Source organism: Poeciliopsis prolifica, unplaced genomic scaffold (genome assembly GCF_027474105.1).
Source record: "Poeciliopsis prolifica strain line A6 unplaced genomic scaffold, Auburn_PproV2 SCAFFOLD023, whole genome shotgun sequence".
In the NCBI taxonomy this organism is placed as follows: Eukaryota; Metazoa; Chordata; class Actinopteri; order Cyprinodontiformes; family Poeciliidae; genus Poeciliopsis; species Poeciliopsis prolifica.
The window spans coordinates 7,747,979-7,770,018 of NW_026562398.1; the positions used below are offsets into that span (position 1 = coordinate 7,747,979).

General features: G+C 36.1%; 3 protein-coding genes across 4 annotated transcripts; 2 read left to right on the plus strand and 1 right to left on the minus strand.

The window, feature by feature from the left end:
- The first annotated feature begins 2,805 nt into the window (after positions 1-2,805).
- Positions 2,806-11,765, plus strand: cd63 (CD63 molecule). Its single transcript, XM_055046339.1, has 8 exons — positions 2,806-2,946; positions 4,115-4,200; positions 7,485-7,673; positions 8,861-8,935; positions 9,019-9,117; positions 9,290-9,433; positions 10,322-10,405; positions 11,329-11,765. Exons 2-8 carry the CDS (start codon positions 4,135-4,137, stop codon positions 11,392-11,394), a joined length of 723 nt encoding a protein of 240 aa, XP_054902314.1. The 5' UTR covers positions 2,806-2,946; positions 4,115-4,134; the 3' UTR covers positions 11,395-11,765.
- Positions 11,766-11,887: 122 nt separating this feature from the next.
- Positions 11,888-17,335, minus strand: letmd1 (LETM1 domain containing 1). 2 transcript variants are annotated; one of them, XM_055046338.1, is made up of 9 exons: positions 17,202-17,335; positions 16,768-16,922; positions 15,714-15,829; positions 15,325-15,407; positions 15,010-15,196; positions 14,402-14,503; positions 14,173-14,325; positions 14,001-14,097; positions 11,888-13,266 (listed from the first exon to the last, which is right to left on the minus strand). In XM_055046338.1, the coding sequence occupies exons 1-9, from the start codon at positions 17,315-17,317 to the stop codon at positions 13,190-13,192; spliced, it is 1,086 nt and encodes a 361-aa protein (XP_054902313.1). In that variant the 5' UTR covers positions 17,318-17,335; the 3' UTR covers positions 11,888-13,189. The 2 variants fall into 2 exon arrangements, with proteins under 2 accessions (XP_054902313.1, XP_054902312.1); XM_055046337.1 differs by having other exon boundaries at positions 17,187-17,335.
- Positions 17,336-18,196: 861 nt separating this feature from the next.
- zgc:56699 (uncharacterized protein LOC405758 homolog) lies at positions 18,197-21,775 on the plus strand. Its single transcript, XM_055046340.1, has 7 exons — positions 18,197-18,473; positions 18,891-19,004; positions 19,091-19,197; positions 20,089-20,215; positions 20,307-20,390; positions 21,464-21,521; positions 21,606-21,775. The coding sequence occupies exons 2-7, from the start codon at positions 18,923-18,925 to the stop codon at positions 21,685-21,687; spliced, it is 540 nt and encodes a 179-aa protein (XP_054902315.1). The 5' UTR covers positions 18,197-18,473; positions 18,891-18,922; the 3' UTR covers positions 21,688-21,775.
- Positions 21,776-22,040: the final 265 nt, after the last annotated feature.

Below are 22,040 nucleotides of genomic sequence, written 5' to 3' on the forward strand. Positions count from 1 at the left end.
GCCAAAAGTCTCCGTTCTCACTAGAAAAAGTTTGTTTTTTAAAGACGTAAATGTTAAAAATAGTTTGGTTCTCTTGATAATTAAGAACCTTTTTAATCTGTTAAACTAGTTTACAATTCAAGTTATTTATGTAACCCATAATCCACAATAGAAATTACCTCATGACATTTAACAAAACAAACATGTTGAGTTTATTTACAGTTTTAGAAAAATATTGAAGGAAAATATTACCAATAATTTGGCCTTTTTCAATTATCTATCAATCTATCTGTCTGTCTGTCTGTCTGTCTGTCTGTCTGTCTAACACTTAGCTTCCTCTGGTGGACAGATGGAGAAACAACAGTGACGGTTCACTAGGCAACACAAAACCTGATGAAATAATCTAAAAACTTCTTATTTTTAGTAATACAGTTTTCTTTTTGGCTTTTTGAGTCATTTTTTCTGCAATATCAATTTTTACAGCAACTCCATTAGGCAACATTTAGCATTTTTCTCCGTGTTTTAAAATATGCACTGAGTTTTAACCTGCTGAGTCACTGTGCATACACAGAATACCCAATCTGCCTGCATTGCCTGCATCCGAGTAAACAACAACAAATGTTTCAGTCAGAAATGAGCAAATCCTGCATCAGTGTATGCCTGATGATGTTTTTACATTAAAACATTTAACAACAACAAATTAAGATAGAAACTTTGAAAGCAGTATGGTAATTTTAGAGCATCTTGATTAAACTAGCGATTTGCTAAGATAGTAGAGGAACCACATGATTCTGCAGTTAAGTTGTGGTGTCATTGCTCTAGTGGTGCAACAGTTCTGAAGCTGTTTTAGCTTCAGCTAATCGTGCATGAATTATTAACTGAACCGTCTTTCCACATACACAGACAAGCCCAGAAAAACTCGGCAGCTGCATCTGAATCTTCTCTGTGCGCTTTAGAGACGATGTCAGGATCAACACCCACCAATAATATTGCTTGAATGATTGTTTGCTGGAGTGTTGAACTCCACCCAACATCTGAGCTCCAGAGACTGCAAACAGAGTCGACTCTCACATAACTCTTTGTTCATTGCAGGTTTTTACTGTTTACTGCACAGTAAAAGACAGATACTTCTGAGTAAAAGTGAAAATTATCATCATTTAAGTACATCAACCCTAGGAACCCTTTATCTACTGCAAACAGTTTATGATCATAAATTAAAATATCTACGTTTTTCATTGTAGGCCCTAAAACTTTTGTTCACAATCCACCATGAGCTGCTCACACATGACTCAACTGTTTGTTTTTTTAAATACTTTATTGCAAAGTAAACGTGTATTTGGTGACAGCTGGTGATAAGCTCCCATGACAGATAAATCGTTGTAATTCAGACAGCAAACAGGTTTCCAGAGTTATTTTAAAGAAAGTAAACATTTATAAAAAAGTGTTCACCCTCAAAATAATTTTCTGACATTCATTTTAAAATTTGACTTTTATCAAATGTATTTCGCAAAGTCTTAGATGAATCTTCAAGTTGCAGCTTACTGACTGAAGCAAGACTGGGTGGTCATGCTAATTTCAATTCATGGGGTTTATTTCACAAGGAGGTGAGTGATTCAACTGACTTATCTGTGCTCAGTAGGTCAAAGAGGAAATGTTTAAAGAGTTTTACGATTTTGCTATTGTTGCACATAGTATGCAATATGACCAGAGGATTCTTAGAACATAGAGGAATGTGTATTAAATATAATTTTAAGTATGTTTAAATTTAAAACATTTACAATATTCAACAGTCCAGCAGCACTCATGGGACATGGGACACTAGCAGCATATTACATAAGATGGATTTCAGTTAACTACTGTGCTTAGATGCTATTAACAGACTTTTATTGCAATTAACAATTTCTGTAATGTATATAAAGTGACTTAAAGGCAGGGATTTTTGAAGAGGAGTTACCTGAGTATCTACCATATAGTAGAATACTACTTCTATTCTTTTTTTAATTTTGATTAAACTAAATTCAAAGCAACACTGAAAGAAATGATTAAACATTTAAACTGCATACACATTTTTATTATTTACATAAAAACGTCTGATAACTAAAGCTAAAAAAGGATTGCTCTACTATCTGTAAGAATAATTTTATCACAGGAAACCCATTGGAAAACATAATGTCTTTTAGACTATATTTTTATTGTAATTAGAGGCACTGCAGAAAATGAAGAAAATATCCATTTAAACAATTTCAACACATATTTTTAAGAAGCATTACTTTTATTAAAGAAGGTAATTGTCTGGATATGCTTAAACACTTTACATTTTGCAATAGCTGTTTCACATCTATTGCAAAACGTAACAGTGAATGCGAACCAACTCAGTCATTATCAGAATGAGTAATAGCAGACCTCAGTTTAAACACAAGAAAAGTAGCATTAAACTCTTAAATATATCATCACAATAAAATAGCAAAGTCAAATTTGTATGTTACTAACTTGTATGAGATAAACAAACAAAACAATTATGAGACATAATTATACTATTTTATTATTGTAAATTAGATTAATCAGTAATAAGGCAAACTGTTAATATTTACATAACTATGTAGAAATAATGAAATACGAAGATACTTCATAAATGTTAACTTTTCCATATGATATACCATAACACATAAACCCCACCCTCTAAAAATACATCTAACTTATACTTCCAATTATTAAAAATGTATTGTATTTTTTTTCTCAAAACAAACTATAACTTAACTAAATTTCTTTCTCCACCCACAAACCCAGGTTCAAAGGTAGAGTGATGTAATTAACAGAGGGTCCCTGAAGGCAGCATAAGGAGGGGAGGTTGCTGTGAATAGAAAGCAGGGGACGGAGCAGCAGTGCGAGCTCACAAACTTGGTCCAAAGCTTCGACACACCCCCGCTTTTCCACCCTAAAAGGACTCAAATTAATTTTCTCCCAACGGTAAGTAAAAACACATCCCGAAATATTAAATTATACCTTTGCCTCGCCATCTTCCTTTCGGGTGTTTCCGCTCGTTTTGGACCGTTTAACGGTTTCAAAGTGTGTAGTGATGAACTGGTTTTGATTAAAACTAAAGTAAAAGGGGTAACTGCGCGTGTTTATGTCTGTTTAATTAATTCACACTATCCCCGAGTGATTTAATGGATGTTTATTTGCTGTAATTTGGTCAGATGATGACAAAGCTGGACTTGCTGTCGGCAGTAAATTAACGGGTCGTGACGAAGCTACACGGTTACAAGCGACTTTAAAGGGCAAACTTTGAAGCATTTTAGTTTAGCAAACTAAAATGTGTCACTTTGTTTTGCGTGTTTGTCGTGTTTTCTTTACATTGCACACTTTTCTTTTCACGACTTTTACGGCTGCTCTGTCCTTTCTGGGATACCCAATATAAAAAGAAAAGTTTAAATAAGTCAGATGAACTTTTTGGAAACTTTTCTTTGCTTTTTTTAGACGTCGTGATGTGTCAGTAGCTCAACCAAGGGGCTTTTTTACTTGTCGGTACTCTAACGCTTCCTCTTAAAAATGAGTCAGGTCTTCCACTTTCTTAATTACATCTTACATAATCCTTCTTATATCCCTTATTTTATCTCTAATTTGGCTTATAACACCAGTCTTAAAGTCCGTCCACTGGCTCCCTGTAGCTCAAAGAATAGACTTTAAAATACTGTTGTTAGTTTATAAATCACTGAACGGTTTCGCACCACAATACATTAAAGATCTGCTGTTGTTGCATCAACCTTGCAGACCCCTCAGGTCTTCTGGTTCTGGTCTGCATCCCCAGAACCAGAACCAAACGAGGAGAAGCAGCATTCAGCCTCTATGCAACACAAATTTGGAACAAACTTCCAGAAAACTGTAAAACAGCTGAAACACTGACTTCCTTTAAATCTCGACTAAAAACCCACCTGTTTAGAGTTGTATTTGAAACGTAATCAATTACAAATTTAAGGATGGAACTTGGCTTAATGTCATGTTTTGATTGTTGATTCTATATTGAATGACTTTGTGTTTTTGTGTTTGTTATGATGTAAAGCACTCTGAAATGCCTTGCTGCTGAAATGTGCTATACAAATAAAATTTGATTTGATTTGATTCCTTTCTGTTAAAGGATCCTGCTCATCATCTGCCATGGCTGTGGAAGGTGGAATGAAATTTGTCAAATATGTACTTTTCTTCTTCAACTTCATTTCGTTGGTAAGTCACAACCAAATTCCCCTTCTCCTGATACTTTAAAAAGTTAGCAGACTAGCTGTGAAAATAGACTAAAAACTTCACTAACAGGCTTCACAGCATGAAAATACCACAATTTCATGTTATCAAAGATTTAAACTTAAAATCTTTACCTGTGGAGCCGGAAGTTAAACAGGACAAACAGTTTTTTGTCTCTTCTTGAACAGGCTTAAAATTGAACCAAACCTCTGTTCTTCCAGCATCCATATACAGGACTTGTTTACTTTTGCCATCTTGCATGAGATTAAACTTTTCCGGCTTATCGCCTGTTTGCAGTCTGGGAGTTTTATGAGTCACATGAGTCTTTCAAATCAGTATGTATTCAGTTTTAATTTATTTGTGGACCCTGTTCTATACTTAGTGATGTACTGTGCAAACCTTATTTGGGGTTGCAACTTCACAGCAATTTCAACTTGCGGATGAGGAAGCCAAAATGACTAAGCAATGTGGTTATGGTTTGAACTTTAGCTTTCCTCTCCACTTTAAGAATTAGAAAATTCATGCAGGTGTAAGAGTGTGTAAATAAACCCTCTAGTTATGCCTGATTTTTCAACCTACCATGTCATAGAAAATTTCCTGGTTGTTACTCAGTAACTAATGTATTTTGTTTCTGTTAGTTTTTGTGCAGTGAGCATAAAATTTAGGTTTGACTAACCATTCTTCTTCAGGATCAGTGCTTTTATTTCACTACTTTGTGTCATGTATAACAGATTTATATATTAAGGTTTTAGCCACTCAGAAAATGGCAAATATAGTTGAATTATTATGGCCTAAGCTCTGTTTTTTATTACATATGTTCCAGAATTTGTTCGACATTATTGGCCCAATTCACCTGCTGTCTTCACTCCTTTTTTGTTCCCCAGTGTCGGCTATTAGGCACCCAATTGACCCGGGCTCAAATATTTACATTGCTGTTGTCAACTAGAAAAGGTTTTCATTTAAAGCCAGTTCTTAGCACGGGTTAGAGGGAAACCAATGGATGATGTGCATTGATTGGAGATGTTCACATGCTAAAGAGTTTATGCAAGACTCAATGTTGTAAGCATGAAACTATTGGTGCAGTGATTAAAAGTGGTCTGTTTGTGAGAAAAGGAGTTTGTAAAACAACAATTTTCTATGATTGTGAAAAAAAATATTTTTACTTACTGCTTTATACATATCAAGGTGAGAAATTGCTGGAGACTTGTTTAATGAGCAGACAACAGTAATAGTCACAAATGGCATTATTAACAAATATATGATATTCAAAATCCCAACATTTGAACAGGGTCTAAATGTTAAAATTATACAATTGCAGAAGTAAAAATGTAAACCAGAAGTTATTAGTTGATGATAATTTTGACATTATTCCCTTTCCACAGACAGAAAAACAATAGAAACACAAAAAGTTTGTAACCTTGCTATACATCATGACTTTAACCATAAAAGTCAAAGATGAAAATTAGTTACCATTGATAGTTTGGCATATTTTTTATTGTTGTTGGCTACATTCAAGTAGTAGTCTGCTGTTAGTGTGTTTATCAGCGGGTTATTATTGCTGTTAAACTTCAGTAAAGTTGTAAACAGTACAGTGATAGTTATGTCTGGGAGTAAGAAGGTAAAATAAAAAGTAAATACTTAGAAATACAAATGCAAGAATACTGATTAGATTATATTATTATATGTAGAATAATTAGAAATATCTTGTTTACATATTCCCCTTGCTTCATCCTGCAAGTTTTCTTCATCCTGTCCTCAAACTATCAATCCAATTATTCTCACTGATGTTCTATGACAAGTGAGTCAATTTTAAAATTGGCATCGGTTTTCTGGAAAATGTATTAGAAATATTTACAGTGATGTAGAAAAGTAGAAAACTAGTAATACGGTTAAATATTTTTGAATTAGTTAAAGTTGGTTTTCCTGACATTTTAATAAAATATTCTAACAGAATTAAAGCAGCTTTGCTGTTTTCTGGGCTGTTTTTCTGTTTTGATGTCATCACAGCCATGTATCAGTTTGCAAAAGCAAATTATTTTTAATTCAACTGAGATAACAGAACCTTGCCAAGTCTCTATTTCCAGAAAAGCCTATTCTTTTTTTAAACCATGCTTCTCTGATAAGCACATTCACAGTTCACTGAGTGTACCTCCCTGTTGTTTGCTGAAGAGCTGTGTGGTGTGACCTGATCATCGCCAAATAGATTACACACACACGCACGCAGACGTGCGCACACACACACACATTGTTTGTAAAAGGTCCGGACTGCTACCATCACCCCACCCAGAAGATTGACAAAGTCTCATCTGATCATTTTCCACATTCAGGAACTGAAGCATGTTGCAACTTCCCATCAGCTTACTTGTTTTGGCCTAACGTTAAGTCATCGAGATTGAGAAAATTCAGTTTTTTCTTTGTTCACATTTAGCAGGTTTTACTTCTGTGGTTTTGGAATTTTTGTACACAATTATTTGGAGTTCTAAAAGAATCCACTTCTTCTGATCCCGGGTTGGTTCATATCTGCTTTGAAAACACATAACTCAAGATTATTTTGTCACAATTTTCTTAAACTTTTTGGTGTCATCAGGAGTGAGAATCTGTCGTATTTCATAGGAGTTGAACGGCCAGAATGAAAACCAAGAACACAATTAGTAGCAGTGTAAAAGCTTTAGATGATAAAATTCAATTTCTAATCCCTGAGGTGGGATATTTAGGAAACACTAACACACTGTAAAACCTAAATTATTAAAATTAGTTGACATAGTGAAAGAACAGACAGCTAAACAATAGTTGACTATAATATTATACATTGTATCCAACAATAATTACTTGTTGTTTTTTTGATAATTTGAAGGGTTTTCTGTTTGGACATTGTCTAAGTTTCACAGTTTGACTCCACTTGCTGATGCACAAAAGTTTTTTTCTGAATTTGTATATAAATTTGAGATTCCTTCTATAACTTATAAATTTACTTCTTAGTAGGTATAAAATGAAAATGGGTTTGTCCAAAATAACTGTGTGAAACAGATGTGCAAGGTAATCAAATCTCACCTAATCTCTTTAGAATGAAGAATAACTTTACTTCTTTTTAGAGCTACAATCAAAATATTTCTAGATGGGTACATTAAAGATTAGACCTGAGTTTTATCACAGTTAAAAAGTCATTAATCACTTTATTTTGTCGTGTATATTTAAACAATAAGCAGAAAGTTTAATTTTCAACAAAATACAGCTGACATGAAAACTAAACCAATCTGTTCCTCTTACAGTTATGTGGACTTGCACTGATTATCGTGGGAGTCGTTGTGCAGGTTTCTATTCACAAAACCTTTCGTATCATGGACTTCAGCGCCTCTGCAGGCCCCATTATCCTCATCGTCGTGGGTCTTTTGACTTTCTTCGTTGCATTCTTCGGCTGCTGTGGAGCCTGGAAAGAGAACCACTGCATGGTCGCAACGGTAATCCACTGACCACAGCATCCTTTACACTTATAAGTAAAGCTGTAACAGAGTATATGCAAATTTATTTAAAATCAATAAAATATGGGTATAATAATGACACAAACGGCATCAACAACTAATATATTGGCTTTGTCTATTTATCCCAATTTGTTTTTTATTTCTTTAAAACTGTCTTATAATTATTTTTCACAATTATTTATTTTTTTAGTTTAATTTTTGTTCTTGTTGATCTATCAGTGCTTTTAAAGTACAACTTCCCATTGGTTTAATCCTGTAATAACCAGGAATACTGTTTGCAATGCATCTTTCACTGGTATCTAATGTACATTATGGTTCAAAATGTCTGCCATCACAAATATGTTCCATAGATTCATAGGGTTTTGAGATTGATTATTATTGTTATTTTCTTATTAAGAAAATCTCCAAATTTCTACTGTAGAGAGTGTAGAGATTTGGTGCTTTAGTTATATATGTGTTACATATGTAAATAAAGCACATAATTCTCATTCAGTTGATGAGTCCTTCATAGATAACATTCATTATCCTTGCTTTACACAGCAAAACTTCAATAATTGCGATAGAGCTGAACTTTGTCCCACTTTAATCAAAAAGTCCTTCCTTATGGCCTGTTCTTTGTTGTATTCTTTGCAAATCCCAGAAAAGTCCTTATTGAAAATGGATGTTTAATTATTCCTTAGGCCAAAATCAATTTCTTCTTCTCCATCAGCCATTGATGTGTAAAATAAAAATAAATTAATACATATTAATGCTTTGCCAGCAAAACTTTAGGGTGATAAATTCACTTTGACTGTCATCCAATCAGAGGGCAGAACACTTGTGACATCACTGGCAGACTCAGAAAGTCTGTGAACTATGTGCCTCAGTATTTGCTAAGCCCATCACTTTGTAGCTGCGTTGCTGACATTTTCAATCACTTCCACTTTGTCACAGTGACACTACCAGTTCCCTGTGGAATATTTAGTTGTGAGGACTTTTCATGACTGGACCCTATTATACTAGAATTCACTGAGTTCACTGTGTTTGTTGAGGCAGCCTGCATAACCGGGTGTTTGCTTTTAATAGATGTGATTGGAACATCTAAACTCAATCATATGGATAGGAGAACCAATATTTTGACTATGTAGTAAATATTTACCTCCCTCACTTTCTCAATTGTTCTGCAGTATTCCTTCTTTCTTTCGTTGGTCGTCATTGCTGAGATTGCTGCAGTAGTTGTTGCATACATATACAGAGACAAGGTATGTGTACACTTCACTCTTTGTTATGTTTTCAACTCCCTACAAGAGGGGTGTTTTAATTTTCTTTTGCATCTTCCGTGCAGGTCAAAAACATAATAGAGAACAATCTCTCTGATATGGTCACGCAATACAAGGTGGGCTCAAAAGAACTCAAAGAAACTTTGGATAATTTCCAGGAGAATGTAAGTTCAGCATCGACTGTCCTCGTCACTGTTTACTTTGCTCAGCAACACCTTTGCATAACAGTTCTGCATCCTGTTTCTCCTTCAGTGTGTAACATTAGTACTCTTTGCGCCGTCTGTTAGTCACAGCTGGCTCCTCTGTTATCAAGGTTTTGTGTTGGCTCATTTGCAGTGGAAGTGCTGTGGCGCGCAGAACTCCAGCGACTGGAAGTATTTTGGCAGCGATGGACAAACGGTGCCTGACTCATGCTGCATAGTGGTCAAACCAGACTGTGGAAACGGAACCATGACAAATAGCACCAAAGTGCACCAGAAGGTGAAATAAATCTATTGTGTTTTAGCTGCTGGAGTTTCAGGAATAGTAGCTAACAGGATGTCACCAGCCATCATGACCAGATAAGGTCCTATAGCTCCAGATATTAAGTTAAATGAAACTAACCACAGACTACATTCCATAAAAATGGAATGTAAATATTAGGAAGAGGCATAATGCCACTTAGATAAAATTGTTTCTGTGAGACAAATAAACGTAGACTAAAGACTTAGTCATGATGCATGGATTTAGAGAGGCGTATGCGAGACCTGATGGTTAGCTGTGCCTTTACAGTTTATGAAAACAACCAACTCTTATGTATATTGTTCTCGTGTGACATCACATTTCTGGGAACTTCGCCATCTTGGTAGGTATCCAAACTGTCATTACAGTTGCTGTGGAGGTGCTTAACAACAATAAACAGACTTAGAACGTTTTCTTGCTTTGTTCCTATCCAACTTATAAACAATATCAGTAAATTTTTTCCATATAGTCTTTTCGTTGATCTTGCAGCCATGGTTCATCTATGCTTTGTGCTGCGCTTGCCTACCAAAATGGCGGTTCAGTGGCGAGGATCAGTTCCGGCTCAGACTTTTGAGAACTATATATTGTCAATGTGACAGACCAATACAAACTAGCAAGTAATTATAAAGTGTAAAGGAAACTATGCACAGTTTTTTTTATTGTGTTTTATATTCTTTTCCTCTTTAGTGCAAACACGACACAATCAACATTCGTAAGCCACAATACAACTAAGTTAGGAAGCAGCCCATCATGGATAAACTATGTTAGGAATTTTTGCAATTTGATCAGGAGCCAAATATTTAATTCCCTCTCACAGATCACATGCCAGCAAGTTAATGTCTGCTCACTTTTTGTTTTGTATTTTAGGGTTGCCGTGACGTCATGGTGACGTTCCTAAAGAGAGACGCTCAGTGGGTGATAGTTGCAGCTATCATTGTCGCTGTCCTCCAGGTAAATCAAAGCACATCATCAGACGATTCACCTGTCAACGTTTCTTTGACCAATATTTTTTATTCTTAAGATTATGTAAAAGAGAGAAACATGCTCCTATTGAGGCAGTAATTAAGAAATAAAAAGAAAAAGGAAGAAATTACAAGACTATGATAATATACATCCCAAATTTGTATCTAAATTTTATTAAAGGCAAATCATAGAGGGGAAACAAACGTATAGTTTGTGTCCTCATACATCAAAGAGGATGGGAGTTCTTCTTAGGGTGCATGATATTATCTGCATAATTTTGGTATCAGCCGATGTTAGCTTTAAGATTTCATATCGGCCATTCTGTCAAAATAACTCATAGGATGCTTCATAAGACAAACCGGTGGCACTGATGCCTGCAGCAGAGCACTTAAAGTTTGCTCTGCTGCAGCTTCGTCATTGTCTGAGAGACCAGATGTAATATGTTTAATGTCAGATTTATTCATGTTTAATGTCAGATTTATTCATGACAAGTTGAAAGTGTTGCATCATTTCCAGCCTCCTTTTTGCATTTGGCTAAATTGACAAAGATACCAATATTGGTATTGGTATCAGTTATCGGCCAAATGAGTTTTAATATATTGGCATATTGGATATTGACCAAAAATCTAATATCTTGCATCCCTAGTTCTTAGTTTTGATGAGTTTGATCATTTGAAGGGGAAAAAAGATGTGTGTGACCTGCCAATCAGGTTTTATACTTATTCTACATCTCTTAAGAAAACAAAAGGGCTAATTTAGTCTAATCAGCATTCTTGTGTTTTTAGTTGTAAGCATGCTTTTTATTTTACCCTCTTACTCCCAGACATATGTATGTCTGAAATGTTATATTTTAAATGTAGCATCATGTGGGTTTTTATGTTCATATTAATTTATACATTTATTTCTTTCAGCTTCTGGGCATCGTGTTTGCTTGCTTGTTGATGAGAGGCATCCGCGGCGGCTATGAAGTCATGTGATTGGCATACAAATAAATGCTGGGTGGTCATGCCCTACTTATTAGGAGCTTCATTTCAAAACAGTTAATATTCATGTTAAAGTTACCATTTTATTTACAGGATTTTAAGTTTCTCCTTTATAGCAAAATTGGGGTTTTTAGTTTCATGTTGGGTCATTATTTCTGCTTTTATACTGTAAATACATAGAGAATAATAAACATTCAGAGGAAAGTTGATGATTGTCTTGGGGTTAAGAGAAAGTCTGAGGTTTTTAAAGCATATGGTTGATTCTTTGGAGTATTTTTAAGTTAAGTTTTTATGGAATGGTTTCATTTGTAATAAAGTCTCCTGAAATTGCATGAGTTTTCAATAAAGACAATTAAGAAATTAAATCAGCATCAAGATATTTATTGCAAAAAAAAAAAGAGCATAATGTAATATTGGCACAAAAACACCTCATTCAACACTTGAGTAAAGAGTATATATTACAAAAAGATTAATGTTCCAGATGCTGAGTGCCAAAACTTAAAGTATAATGATGAACTTTACAACTCCAGTTATGTTGTACTATATTTTTACTTTCAGTTCTGTGTATTTGAAAAGATTGCATGAAACTTTGTGCTAAAACACATGAATTTAAATCTCTACATGAACAAAATGATGGGTACAAAAAGTAAACAGTAAAGTGCAATCACAACTTGACAGTCGACACCTGGGCTTCATCCCCCAATTTCTGTCTTTTATCTAAAAATAAAAGCTAATTTCAATCTTTTGAGCAACTTTGTCGGAACCAAAAAGTTGGAAAATAAAAAATAAAGCATAAAATGAGGTAATACAGCATGTTTGATAACACATCCATGAATTCTGAGTAAAGTTCTCCTTACACTTATATTACTACCGAGTTAAATCTGAATTTTTCATTTAATTATTTTTTTTGTCAAGTAGAATTATCTTTGTTTCCCCACATTGCATTTTGTCCGACTTTAAGTACAAATTCAGACAAAAGCAGAAGCAAAGCATGTGTTAAAGCAGTAATGACCCGAAAAACAGGAACAATAAACATTTTACCTCAAGTTTTTGTACAAGCATTTGAAAAAGTATTCACTCCCCTTGAACCTTTTTGCACTGAATGATATACCAGCACAAAGCCGTGCAGAATTATGAAGAGGGAGTAAAATGATAATGTCCTTTTAATAATCTGGCATACATGTTTTTAGCCTTTTCACTCTAATTCCCCTAAATAAAGTCCAGTTCAAGCAAGAGCCCTAACCATGACATGCAAAATATTATGAACACACCAAGAATAGGATGAAACATGATGGCAGCGACATGCTGTGGGGATCGTTTTGACCAGTCAGATAATGACCCAACAACATGACCTAGTTAAAGTCCCAATGTCGTTTGATCTTGAAAGATTTTTTTTTAAGAAAGAAAGACTGTCTGTCCCATTTTGTGTTGGTCTATTACATGAAATTGTGGCTTTAAAGTGAAGAAACACAGAAAAATTAAAGAGTGTGAATACTTTTGCATGGCACAGCAGAAAAGCGCTCCACGGGAAATTAAACTTCCCCACCAAGGATCAGAATTGCAAACAGAAACACCTGTTGTCTCTGATAAAGACACTTTGACTTCATGTTTCTATATAAAATTGTCATCAAGCAAATTAGCATCAGTGTCTGGCGCTGGTTTTTCTTTTGAACCTAATCTCGCCAGGAAATGTTCTATTTTTTTTTTTTCCTTTGCAGTAAGAAGATGTTGACACTCTTTTATGCATTGCAACACAAAAGTGACTATAGTCATAGAAGCAGGCTTCCTGTCAGTGACGGCTCACAGCGCTGGGGTAGTTTGCAGACATGAGCACCATACAGTGCAACAGAAGTGACAGCTCTGACTCTGCAAATTAAAAAAAAAGACAAAGATAGAAATGTATAACTTTAGGGTAAAGACACATTCCTTTAAATTTAAAATTTGGAAATATTAAAAAAAATAAAAAAGCTGTGAAGTAGTAGTCTATCAGTAACAGAAAATTAATTTTGGACTTGTGTTTTTATTGAGTTTCTGTTAAAGGAGCATCACAATGATGGTGTCTACCTCTACTGACTGAAGAAGATATAAAATTTATGTGGCTAAAAGTAAAAGTACACATTATTTTACATTGGTCAACCCATTTAATCAGATATCATCTACTTAACATGATCTTGTTTACAATAATCTACAAATGTATCATTCAATAAAAAAATTTGAACCTTACTTAGCTGAAAGCACTTTTTTGTTTTTACACCAAATATTGATTTCTGAACTCTTCCTGAGTTAAAACATTAGCATTGTTGTTTCTAAACGAATATGAACTTGTTTTCTTGGAGTTATTTGAGGTTTGAAAGCCCTGCATTTCTTTGGTTATTTTGATCATTTCTCATTTTCTGCAAATAAATACTACATTTTTGCTTGGAATTTCAGAAACCTGTTGTCAGTAATTCATAGAATAAAATACCAATGTTCATTTTACTCAAACCTATACCTATAAAGAGTAAAAATCTGAGTAAATGATCATTTAAATTGTTTTAAATGTTTTTTCCAGACTTGTATATTCAGTGAAGTACAAAACAAAGCTTCTTAAATCCAAGTACCTTTTAAAGCAGTGGACACCTGAAGCCACTGGGACAGCCACTCACGAGACTGACTGGTATCGAGACTGTCAGCGTTCATCCCTCTCACATAACAAGCCTGCAACAGGAAAGTCTTACATCAGCCTGAGAAACCGCTTCAGCTTGGGGAAATAAAACCCACATAGTGACAAACCTGTTTGAGTTCCCACTCGCTGAGCTGGTGAGGGCCCATTCGGCTCAGGGCTCGGTCCAGCTGGAACAGCTCCACGGCGTGGCTGTTCAGCCGTCGACCAATCAGGAAGCCCGGGAGACGGGTCGTCAGGAAGAGGAGGGGGCTGATGTGTCTCTGATCAGCCATGAACACAGATGAGCTCAAACAGATGCAGCAGAGAGGGGGTGAAAGAGAAGAAGGTTTCACTCACCATCTGACTGTTGCGCATTGTGTTCATGGCCAGAGGAGCTTTGGAGAACAGACTCCTGACGGCCAGGATTTCAGAGACATTCGGGTTTCCGCCGCGTTGCACCTGGATGCAAACAGAAAGTAATCTTGTTAAAGCTGAACAGATGCAACCTCTGCCAGAAATCTCTGGACACTTTAACAAGTTTGATCTAGTTTTTAAGAAAGATGGGCTTAAAACCCCCCCAAAACATTAAATTTCCTATTAAGCATCTTTTGTTATTGTTATTGATTGGTGAATAATAATAATAACCCTAAGGTTTCCTGATGTTAAGTCTAGCAGAAAGGCCTGAGGTTTTCACATGTTGATGTTTAAAATATTATTTTAGTTGCAGATGCATCCTTTACTAGAAATGATCAAGCATCTACTAAAGGAATTAAATTATTGTATTTTTGACAATAAAATTTTTATTTTCTTATTTAAAAAGGAACTGAGTAGTTTGTTTTAATTCATTTCCATCACATAAAAACCAGCAGAAAGTACCAATTTATTAAAATTTGATTAATCGTCACCATAATCAGTAACTAAAATAATCATTATCTGCAGCCCTAATTTCTGATGCATGTCCTTGCCTTAGTGCAGAGGTTCTTCAGAAGACCTTGCAGGTGACCGTTTTTGACCTGATGGCTCACATCCTCCAGCTCTTTGAGAACCGGTTGGTGGTGCTGAGTCCTGTGGGAATGATACACTTTCCGAAACTCCAGCTGCTGCCGGGAAGTCCAGAAGTGAGGGATCAGCAGCTGACGAGGGAAAAAGTACCTGAAAGCCACACGGAGACATTGGTGTTAGCGACTACAGTGGCATAATAAGGCACAAATACTAATCTTTAAAATGTTGTGCTGAATATAAAATTAAAAAATAAACAAACATGCAAACATGAAACTCACATTAGGAAGATAATCAGGTAGTTTGCAAAAGGAGGAATGGTGATAATCACAAGTGGGATGACCTTTATTAGGTCTCTGCGAAACTGAGAAGCATAGATCACATTACAATGCAACAAGATCACAGAGAAATCAATAAAATGAGAAAAACTCAAGCTCAGCAAAATCACAAGTAGTTCTGGTCTAGTTTCTATTGCAACTTTCTATTAGCACACTTGGAGTAAGACAAAACAAACTTGCAAGTAACTTTTCAACTTTTTACTTTATGGAAAAGTAAAAATGTCAAAAAGTATTGATCCAAGGCATTTTCTCAGTGCACCATAGACAATGAAAGGCTGCTGTCACCAGGGGGAGACATTGTCACATGAATAGCGCTTCTTCAAGACACTGACCTGTCTGAGTTTTTCCATCTCTCTGTACGGTAAATCCTGTAATTTTACTCCTTTTACCAGCATTTTCTTTTTAATCCTCTTCACCTCTCTGGCATCCTGGAACAGCATCCTGAATCCTTGAACAAGATTCAAAGAAACGTTTATAAAGACAGAGGAATTCAAGGAGAGCAAAAGGAAAACGTCACTCGTGTGTTATTTATAATGTTACACACTGTAGTTGGTCTATAAGCCGGTTTTCTTTCATTATACGCACAGATTTTGGCTTTACTCTTGTTTAGGTGTCAGACTTCCAGTGTAACTAGATAACACAAATAGCCAAACACTATTTCTAGATCACCATTTCTTTTAAAAGCAGAGTCAGGATAGACAGCTGCGGTGAGGAACGAATCCATCTCAGTCTTGTTCAGGGTGCTGGAGGGCATCAGCTAGTAGCTGTAATACTTTTCAGTATTCAGGACATATTGAAACGTTGCTCTCATATTGAAACGTTGCTCTCCTGTCTTCAGTTTAGGTCAGGGGTGCCCAAAGTCAGTCCTGGAGGGCCAGCATCCTGCAATTTTTAGTTCTCTCCCTGGTGGTAGTAACAACTTTGTCAGTGTTCTTCTTCGGCCTTCTAACGAGCCACCATTTGATCCAGGTGCGTTAAACCAGGGACAGAACTAAAACATGCAGGATGTCGGCCCTCGAGGGCTGACTTTGGGCACCCCTGGTTTAGGTGGACAACCATACATTTGTAGGTTTGTAATTGTCAGTGCTGTGTCAGATGTTTTATAATATAACCCTGCTTTTACATACCTTTATCACTGATCTGTCTGGTGTGTTAGTAGCTTTTGTGATGCCATTTGGTTATTAATGAACAAACCTTTATAAAGGGAATTGGTTGCACTGGATTTTATTTAGGGGCTACAGTTTATTCTACCTATATTTGTTCAGAAAACTAGATACTGGCATAATCGTTTACTAAAACGATTATAACTTTCAGAACAAGATGTAGAGCTCTAAACACTGAGAGTAAACAGCAAAAATGCTGCAGGTGAGTAAATTTTGCTCTTACCTTCCTTAAAGGTGTGATAAAGCAGGAAGAATCGAGGAAATCGTCTTTTGAGAAAGCCTTCATATTTGGCATTTGCCCACTGGAATTTGGAGGAAACAAATCGTCCAATGCCTCGTCTGACTTTAGAAGAAGTAAAATGCCTGCACAAAGGTAACCTGGCGTAAAAAAGCATAACGTTACATCACATGCATTAAAAATACATTAAAGTCCTATCAAAATGAGCTAGACGTACAAGAGCACAACATAATGACAAGGAACATGTACAACATCTCCGATAAAAGGCAGCAGATTTAGATAATCAGCAGGATATCAACTGTCTGCACTGAAATTTAAATGTACATAACGTCTGGTTATTTAGCAGGTGTGTAGCTAGCTTAGCAAACCATGATAAAACAAGGTGAAAACAGGCAAAGATTCACCCTGGAAAGACGGACCTGGACTGGCAGGATACGTCTCGAAGATAAAAACAATGTGTTATCCTGTTTGTGCTCAGACCACTTAGTCGGGTCAAAGACAACCGGCTGCACAGACTCGAGCAGGAAAGCGCCATGTTCGACAGGCAGAGCAGTTACCGTGACGACGCTAATATACAGGAAAGCTGAGAGTTGATCTTTTACCGTAATACACAGAAAACGAAACGCAGATTATTTTACGTTTTCGCTGAATGTGAGGTGGATTTTTGAGCTTTATTAACCCTGTATGTTTAGTTGTTAGATCATATGTATGACTGCTTAAAATAAAAATGATAAATTATTTTCTTAGAATTTTCACTGGGACAGTGGCGGCTGAATGGTGTGGCGGAGAACTAAAAAATTAATCAGAAATACATGGTGATATTTCATCGTTTATTATATGACGTGAGCCAGACAGCCACTTGCAGCTTCACTTTTCAGACTCCTTATTTAGCAGATGAAAACTGGAATCCTATTTATATATGACTGAAGCTACAATACCTTAATTTTTAACTCATTGTTGAAATAAAAATATAAAAGTTAAACAATTTAATTGGTCCCATTCGTTATTGTTTCTGTCCCTGGCTTTCTAAACTTTATGGCCAGACAGAGATAAAGAGGTGTGGCAATAGCAAATGAGATAATTAGTTGTGTAACTAACATCCATGACATGTTTTTGTTGAATATCGTCCGATGCTCTATAGAAAATGAGCTGTTATGTCATGATAGTCTTCATATTGTCACACAGCAGCAACAGTCTTCAGTCAGAGGACTCCCAGATTCGTTGGAAGATTAACTGCTACCAAGATTCTTTCTGCCCACAGCATCTCCATCTACAACGATTTTTGAAGACTAGACGATTTAAATGCAAATTACAGCATTTAAATTTCCCAAATGTTAAGCCCGTTTTAACGTTCTTTAGACGCTGTTGACATTTAAACGGTCTAAAGTTCCGATTTCCGAGCTGAATGGAACGCGGCATTTTTTGAAATATTGCAAACGAACCGGTCTTTAAACATAATTGTTTGTTTAAAGTTGTACCGGCCTTTGTATATATTTCAGAAATTTTAAAAATTGGATTTAGTGAGTGAATTTTAGCTTAAATTCACTCGCTTGTTGCTCGCGCCAGGCCGGTAGTCACGTGAGTAACAGACCCTATAAAGCCAGAGGAGGTCACGCGCTGTCAGTTAGTCTTCGTTTGAGAGAAAGGCGAAGACTATCTTCTTCAGCGGTCTGAAGGGTTCCGTTTGTGTGGTTAAGTTACAACTTTTTTTAAAAACTTATTTAGCTTAATATAGTTTGATATAAACGAGATAAATTTGATTTAACTTCGTTTATTTGCTAAATAATAAAGAATAAGCTAGGGCTGTTACAGTCGAAGCTAGCTAGCTTAATGTTAGCAAATTTGGCCACGAGCCAACTTTTTCTTTTTTTTTTTCGTCCTGAGTGTTGTTGAATTTGTACGTATTAGAAATTAATTTGTGATTTGTTGAGCTTGAGGGATAGAAATTAAATGAAACTTTGGGTATACGTCGCCTTTTGTATCTCGGCGAATCTTGCATTGCAGTTGGCCGAGTAAAACAGAATATTTGGGGAAATTGCGTCTGTTTTTAGTTGAAATCTACGTTGGCGCTTTACATTTTATGCTAATAGTATTTTATTTCCTCCCAGGTTGGTCTGACCAAAGTAAATTAGTTTTCCATATGGCCTCCATAAAGTTCGGAACCAGTACCAGTCCATGCAAGGTGGCCTCTGAAGAGAGGGTAACAGAGGTTGAAGATTATGGTAAAGCTTGAGTTTTGTAATTACTTGTAATCTGCCAAATCTGCCAGTTTTCCATCTGACTCCATTTTCCATTCACTCCACTTTAGATAGCAGGGGAAACTGTGATCCAGACAAACTTCTACAGTGTCCTTTTGACAAAAACCACCAAATCCGCTCCTGCCGCTTTCCTTATCACCTGATTAAGTGCAGAAAGGTGAGTTGGTAAAGGACTGGGAAAAATCCGCACTCATAGAAACGCCTTAGTAGTGTTTGATGGGTTTAAAATTGTTTTCTACCAGAGATAAAATAGTAGTATATTTTAGATTTGCCAGATGAATGAATTTGAGTTGAATTCAGTGAATTTACTATACCAAATTACATTTGTTCCTCATTGGTATATTGGCACCATTGAGGATTATTTCATAAAAGTTGTTCCTTCATACCATTTCTGACCTTAAAAATTTTTTTTTTTATTTGATTAGTTTGTCATGTCGTAGACTGTATTATTGGGCACTCTGTGAATACAGTTGCAGGAAAAGTGCAAAACATTGCTTTTAGTAGTTTCGGAGCTGACTTTCTTCTGTAATCCCTTCCTAGCATCTAGGTATATACATACAAATATCACAGTGTTGGGATTATATGGTGTCAATACTTTAACTTCCCCTTTTGGGATCAATAAAGTATTTTTGAATTTGCTTAGAAACTTAACTTGCAACTGTTTCCCATAGATTCACACCCAGACCAGTCAATGATGGAGTTGAGCATGAACGGGTTAGCCTGCAGCAGAATATAACTGCAATTGTTTAAAATACTGCTAGCAGCTGGCTTAAATCCACACTTGAAGTAATGTTTTTAAGGCGTAATGTTAATAATGGAAGTACTGGTGATTTTCCTGTGGGTTGTAGTACTGATAAAAGGTGAATGATTGTAAAGGTTACTTGCAGTGAACATGTGATCACCTGCTTGTATTACTAATTCAGCAAACTCAAAAATCCTCCCCACTTCTGGTATCTTAAGAAAATTCCTTCTTGGATTATAGAAGTGGGTAAGTTAAATGACTGTCCTGCTTCAATTGATTGGTAAATTAAGAAATCTCTCGACACAGAATCACCCAAAACTGGCCAGTGAATTGAAAACCTGCCCGTTTAATGCTCGCCACTTGGTTCCCAAGCATGAGCTTGCTCACCACACAGAGACTTGTGAGGACAGAATATCTGTGGACACTGAAGATGGTGAGATGATTTTATTTTCTATCCACCTAACAGAGCAGTTACGGTTTGTTTTCTTTTAAATGGTGTAATGTACATGTCTTTTGTTTAACAGTTGGAAGCAGAAATGGACATGTTGGCTGGGATGTTCCAGTCAACACTTGGGTCAACCCAAACATGACTGAGGACTGGGACAAGGGTAGGTTAAAATATAAAGGTTTAGAAGAGATCACACTAAATGTGGAGGAAATATATGACTGTTTACCCCATTCACAAACCACCTAACTTGAAATAACATCTTAATATAAAACCTAGAATTAAAATATTACTTTTATCTGACTTGATGTGAAAGGTGGTGATATTTTGGGGCTGACCAGTAGTGCAGTTGGTAACAATGTTGCCTTGAAGCAAGACCGTCTTTCTGCAAGGAGTTTGCATGTTCTCCCTGTACATGTGTGGGTTTTCTCCGGGTACTCTTCCCACAGTCCAAAAATGTGATTGTTGGGTTAATTTATTTCTCTAAATCCTCCTTAGGTGTGGGTGTGCATGATTGTTTGTCTCTGTTACCCTGCAATGAACTGACAGCCTGGTCATGGTGTAGCTCGCCTGTTGACCGCTGGAGATGGGCACCAGTACCTCTCATGACCCCACTTATGGTTAAGTGTGCATTATAATGGATGGATGGGTGCTGCTTTAAATGTGACTGTCCACAACAAAACCATGAACATATTGCTCAGGCTATTTTGAGTTACTTACAGATTCTGAGACGGTGGATTCGGTGGATTTCCAATGATGTCAAACACTTAGAAATCAAAAAAGTTGTTTACATATTGTAAGTATTGTGCATTAGTAAAATTTTAAGGTCATTTGTAACTTAGAAGCAGGATAAATTTGAGTTGCTCTGGCAAAAACAGAAATCCCCTTCTAATCTAATCGCTCATAGATGATATCAAGACACTCAGCAGTTATAACTTGGCTTCCACTGATCATTTGAGGAATCCTGCAATTTTCTTTCCACTGGCATCTTCAGATTTTTTCTTAAGTAAATTTTTATATTTATTTTTTTAATGCAAAACTTTGGGAAGCTAATTGTATGCAACACATTTTGAGCTCAAAGTACTTTGCATACCACTAGGGGGCGTCTGTGGTCTGGAGACCACAGTTTGGGAAAGGGTTGTTTAGATGAAGCTTCTCCCATGTTATGCATTTTATAATCCTCTGGATACATTTTTACACTCGTATATAATGGTAGCAAATTGTCTTGTGTTGCAGAGGCAGATAATGTTCAAACTCCATTTGTGTGGGGAGTAAGCTCCAAGTTGAACCAAATGTAAGTGGTGGTCTTGACCTCAGCATTTTCTGTGCATATATTCCTTCATATTGACTTTTATTTTTTTTTTTATTCTTTTTGCAGACTGGCTGCCAGACCCAGTAACAACCTTGGTCCAAACTTCAGAGCTCCCAGTACGCTGCCGTGGCCCAATTACGAGCTGTAAGCTCTTCCAAAGCTATTTCTATACATGGAGTGTTCTTTGCTTGTTTTGATCAGTTTGAATGTGGATAAAGTATCTGAAACCTCTCATGGCTTGCAGTTGCATGGTTCTCATTTAGTCACTAAGTGCAGAGGATGTTTTACAACAAATATAACCTGTAGTTGAGCAGTTCTTACTGTTTTTAATGTTGTGACATTGCTGTGTTAGATTTTTGGAGTAAAAGTTTCCTTTGTTGAAGAATTGTGTAGTTTAGTTATCTTTAAATATGCTATCTCTTTTTTTGTAAGTGCTAAAGAAGGTCACACTGCATGTAAACTCTTTTTGTAGAAGTTCCCATAATCTTGTCTGGAACAAAG

What these genes read in the sequence shown, in the direction of transcription:
- cd63 (XM_055046339.1), top strand. Translation starts at nt 4,135, where the DNA reads ATGGCTGTGGAAGGTGGAATGAAATTTGTCAAATATGTACTTTTCTTC. An exon ending in ACCACTGCATGGTCGCAACG is followed by an intron (nt 7,674 to 8,860) that starts GTAATCCACTGA and finishes ATTGTTCTGCAG; the next exon opens with TATTCCTTCTTTCTTTCGTT. An exon ending in TCATTGTCGCTGTCCTCCAG is followed by an intron (nt 10,406 to 11,328) that starts GTAAATCAAAGC and finishes TATTTCTTTCAG; the next exon opens with CTTCTGGGCATCGTGTTTGC.
- letmd1 (XM_055046337.1), bottom strand. Translation starts at nt 17,317, where the DNA reads ATGGCGCTTTCCTGCTCGAGTCTGTGCAGCCGGTTGTCTTTGACCCGA. An exon ending in TACCTGATTATCTTCCTAAT is followed by an intron (nt 15,197 to 15,324) that starts GTGAGTTTCATG and finishes TGTGGCTTTCAG; the next exon opens with GTACTTTTTCCCTCGTCAGC. An exon ending in GCGAGTGGGAACTCAAACAG is followed by an intron (nt 14,098 to 14,172) that starts GTTTGTCACTAT and finishes TTCCTGTTGCAG; the next exon opens with GCTTGTTATGTGAGAGGGAT.
- zgc:56699 (XM_055046340.1), top strand. Translation starts at nt 18,923, where the DNA reads ATGGCCTCCATAAAGTTCGGAACCAGTACCAGTCCATGCAAGGTGGCC. An exon ending in AACAGAGGTTGAAGATTATG is followed by an intron (nt 19,005 to 19,090) that starts GTAAAGCTTGAG and finishes ACTCCACTTTAG; the next exon opens with ATAGCAGGGGAAACTGTGAT. An exon ending in ACCTGATTAAGTGCAGAAAG is followed by an intron (nt 19,198 to 20,088) that starts GTGAGTTGGTAA and finishes CTCTCGACACAG; the next exon opens with AATCACCCAAAACTGGCCAG.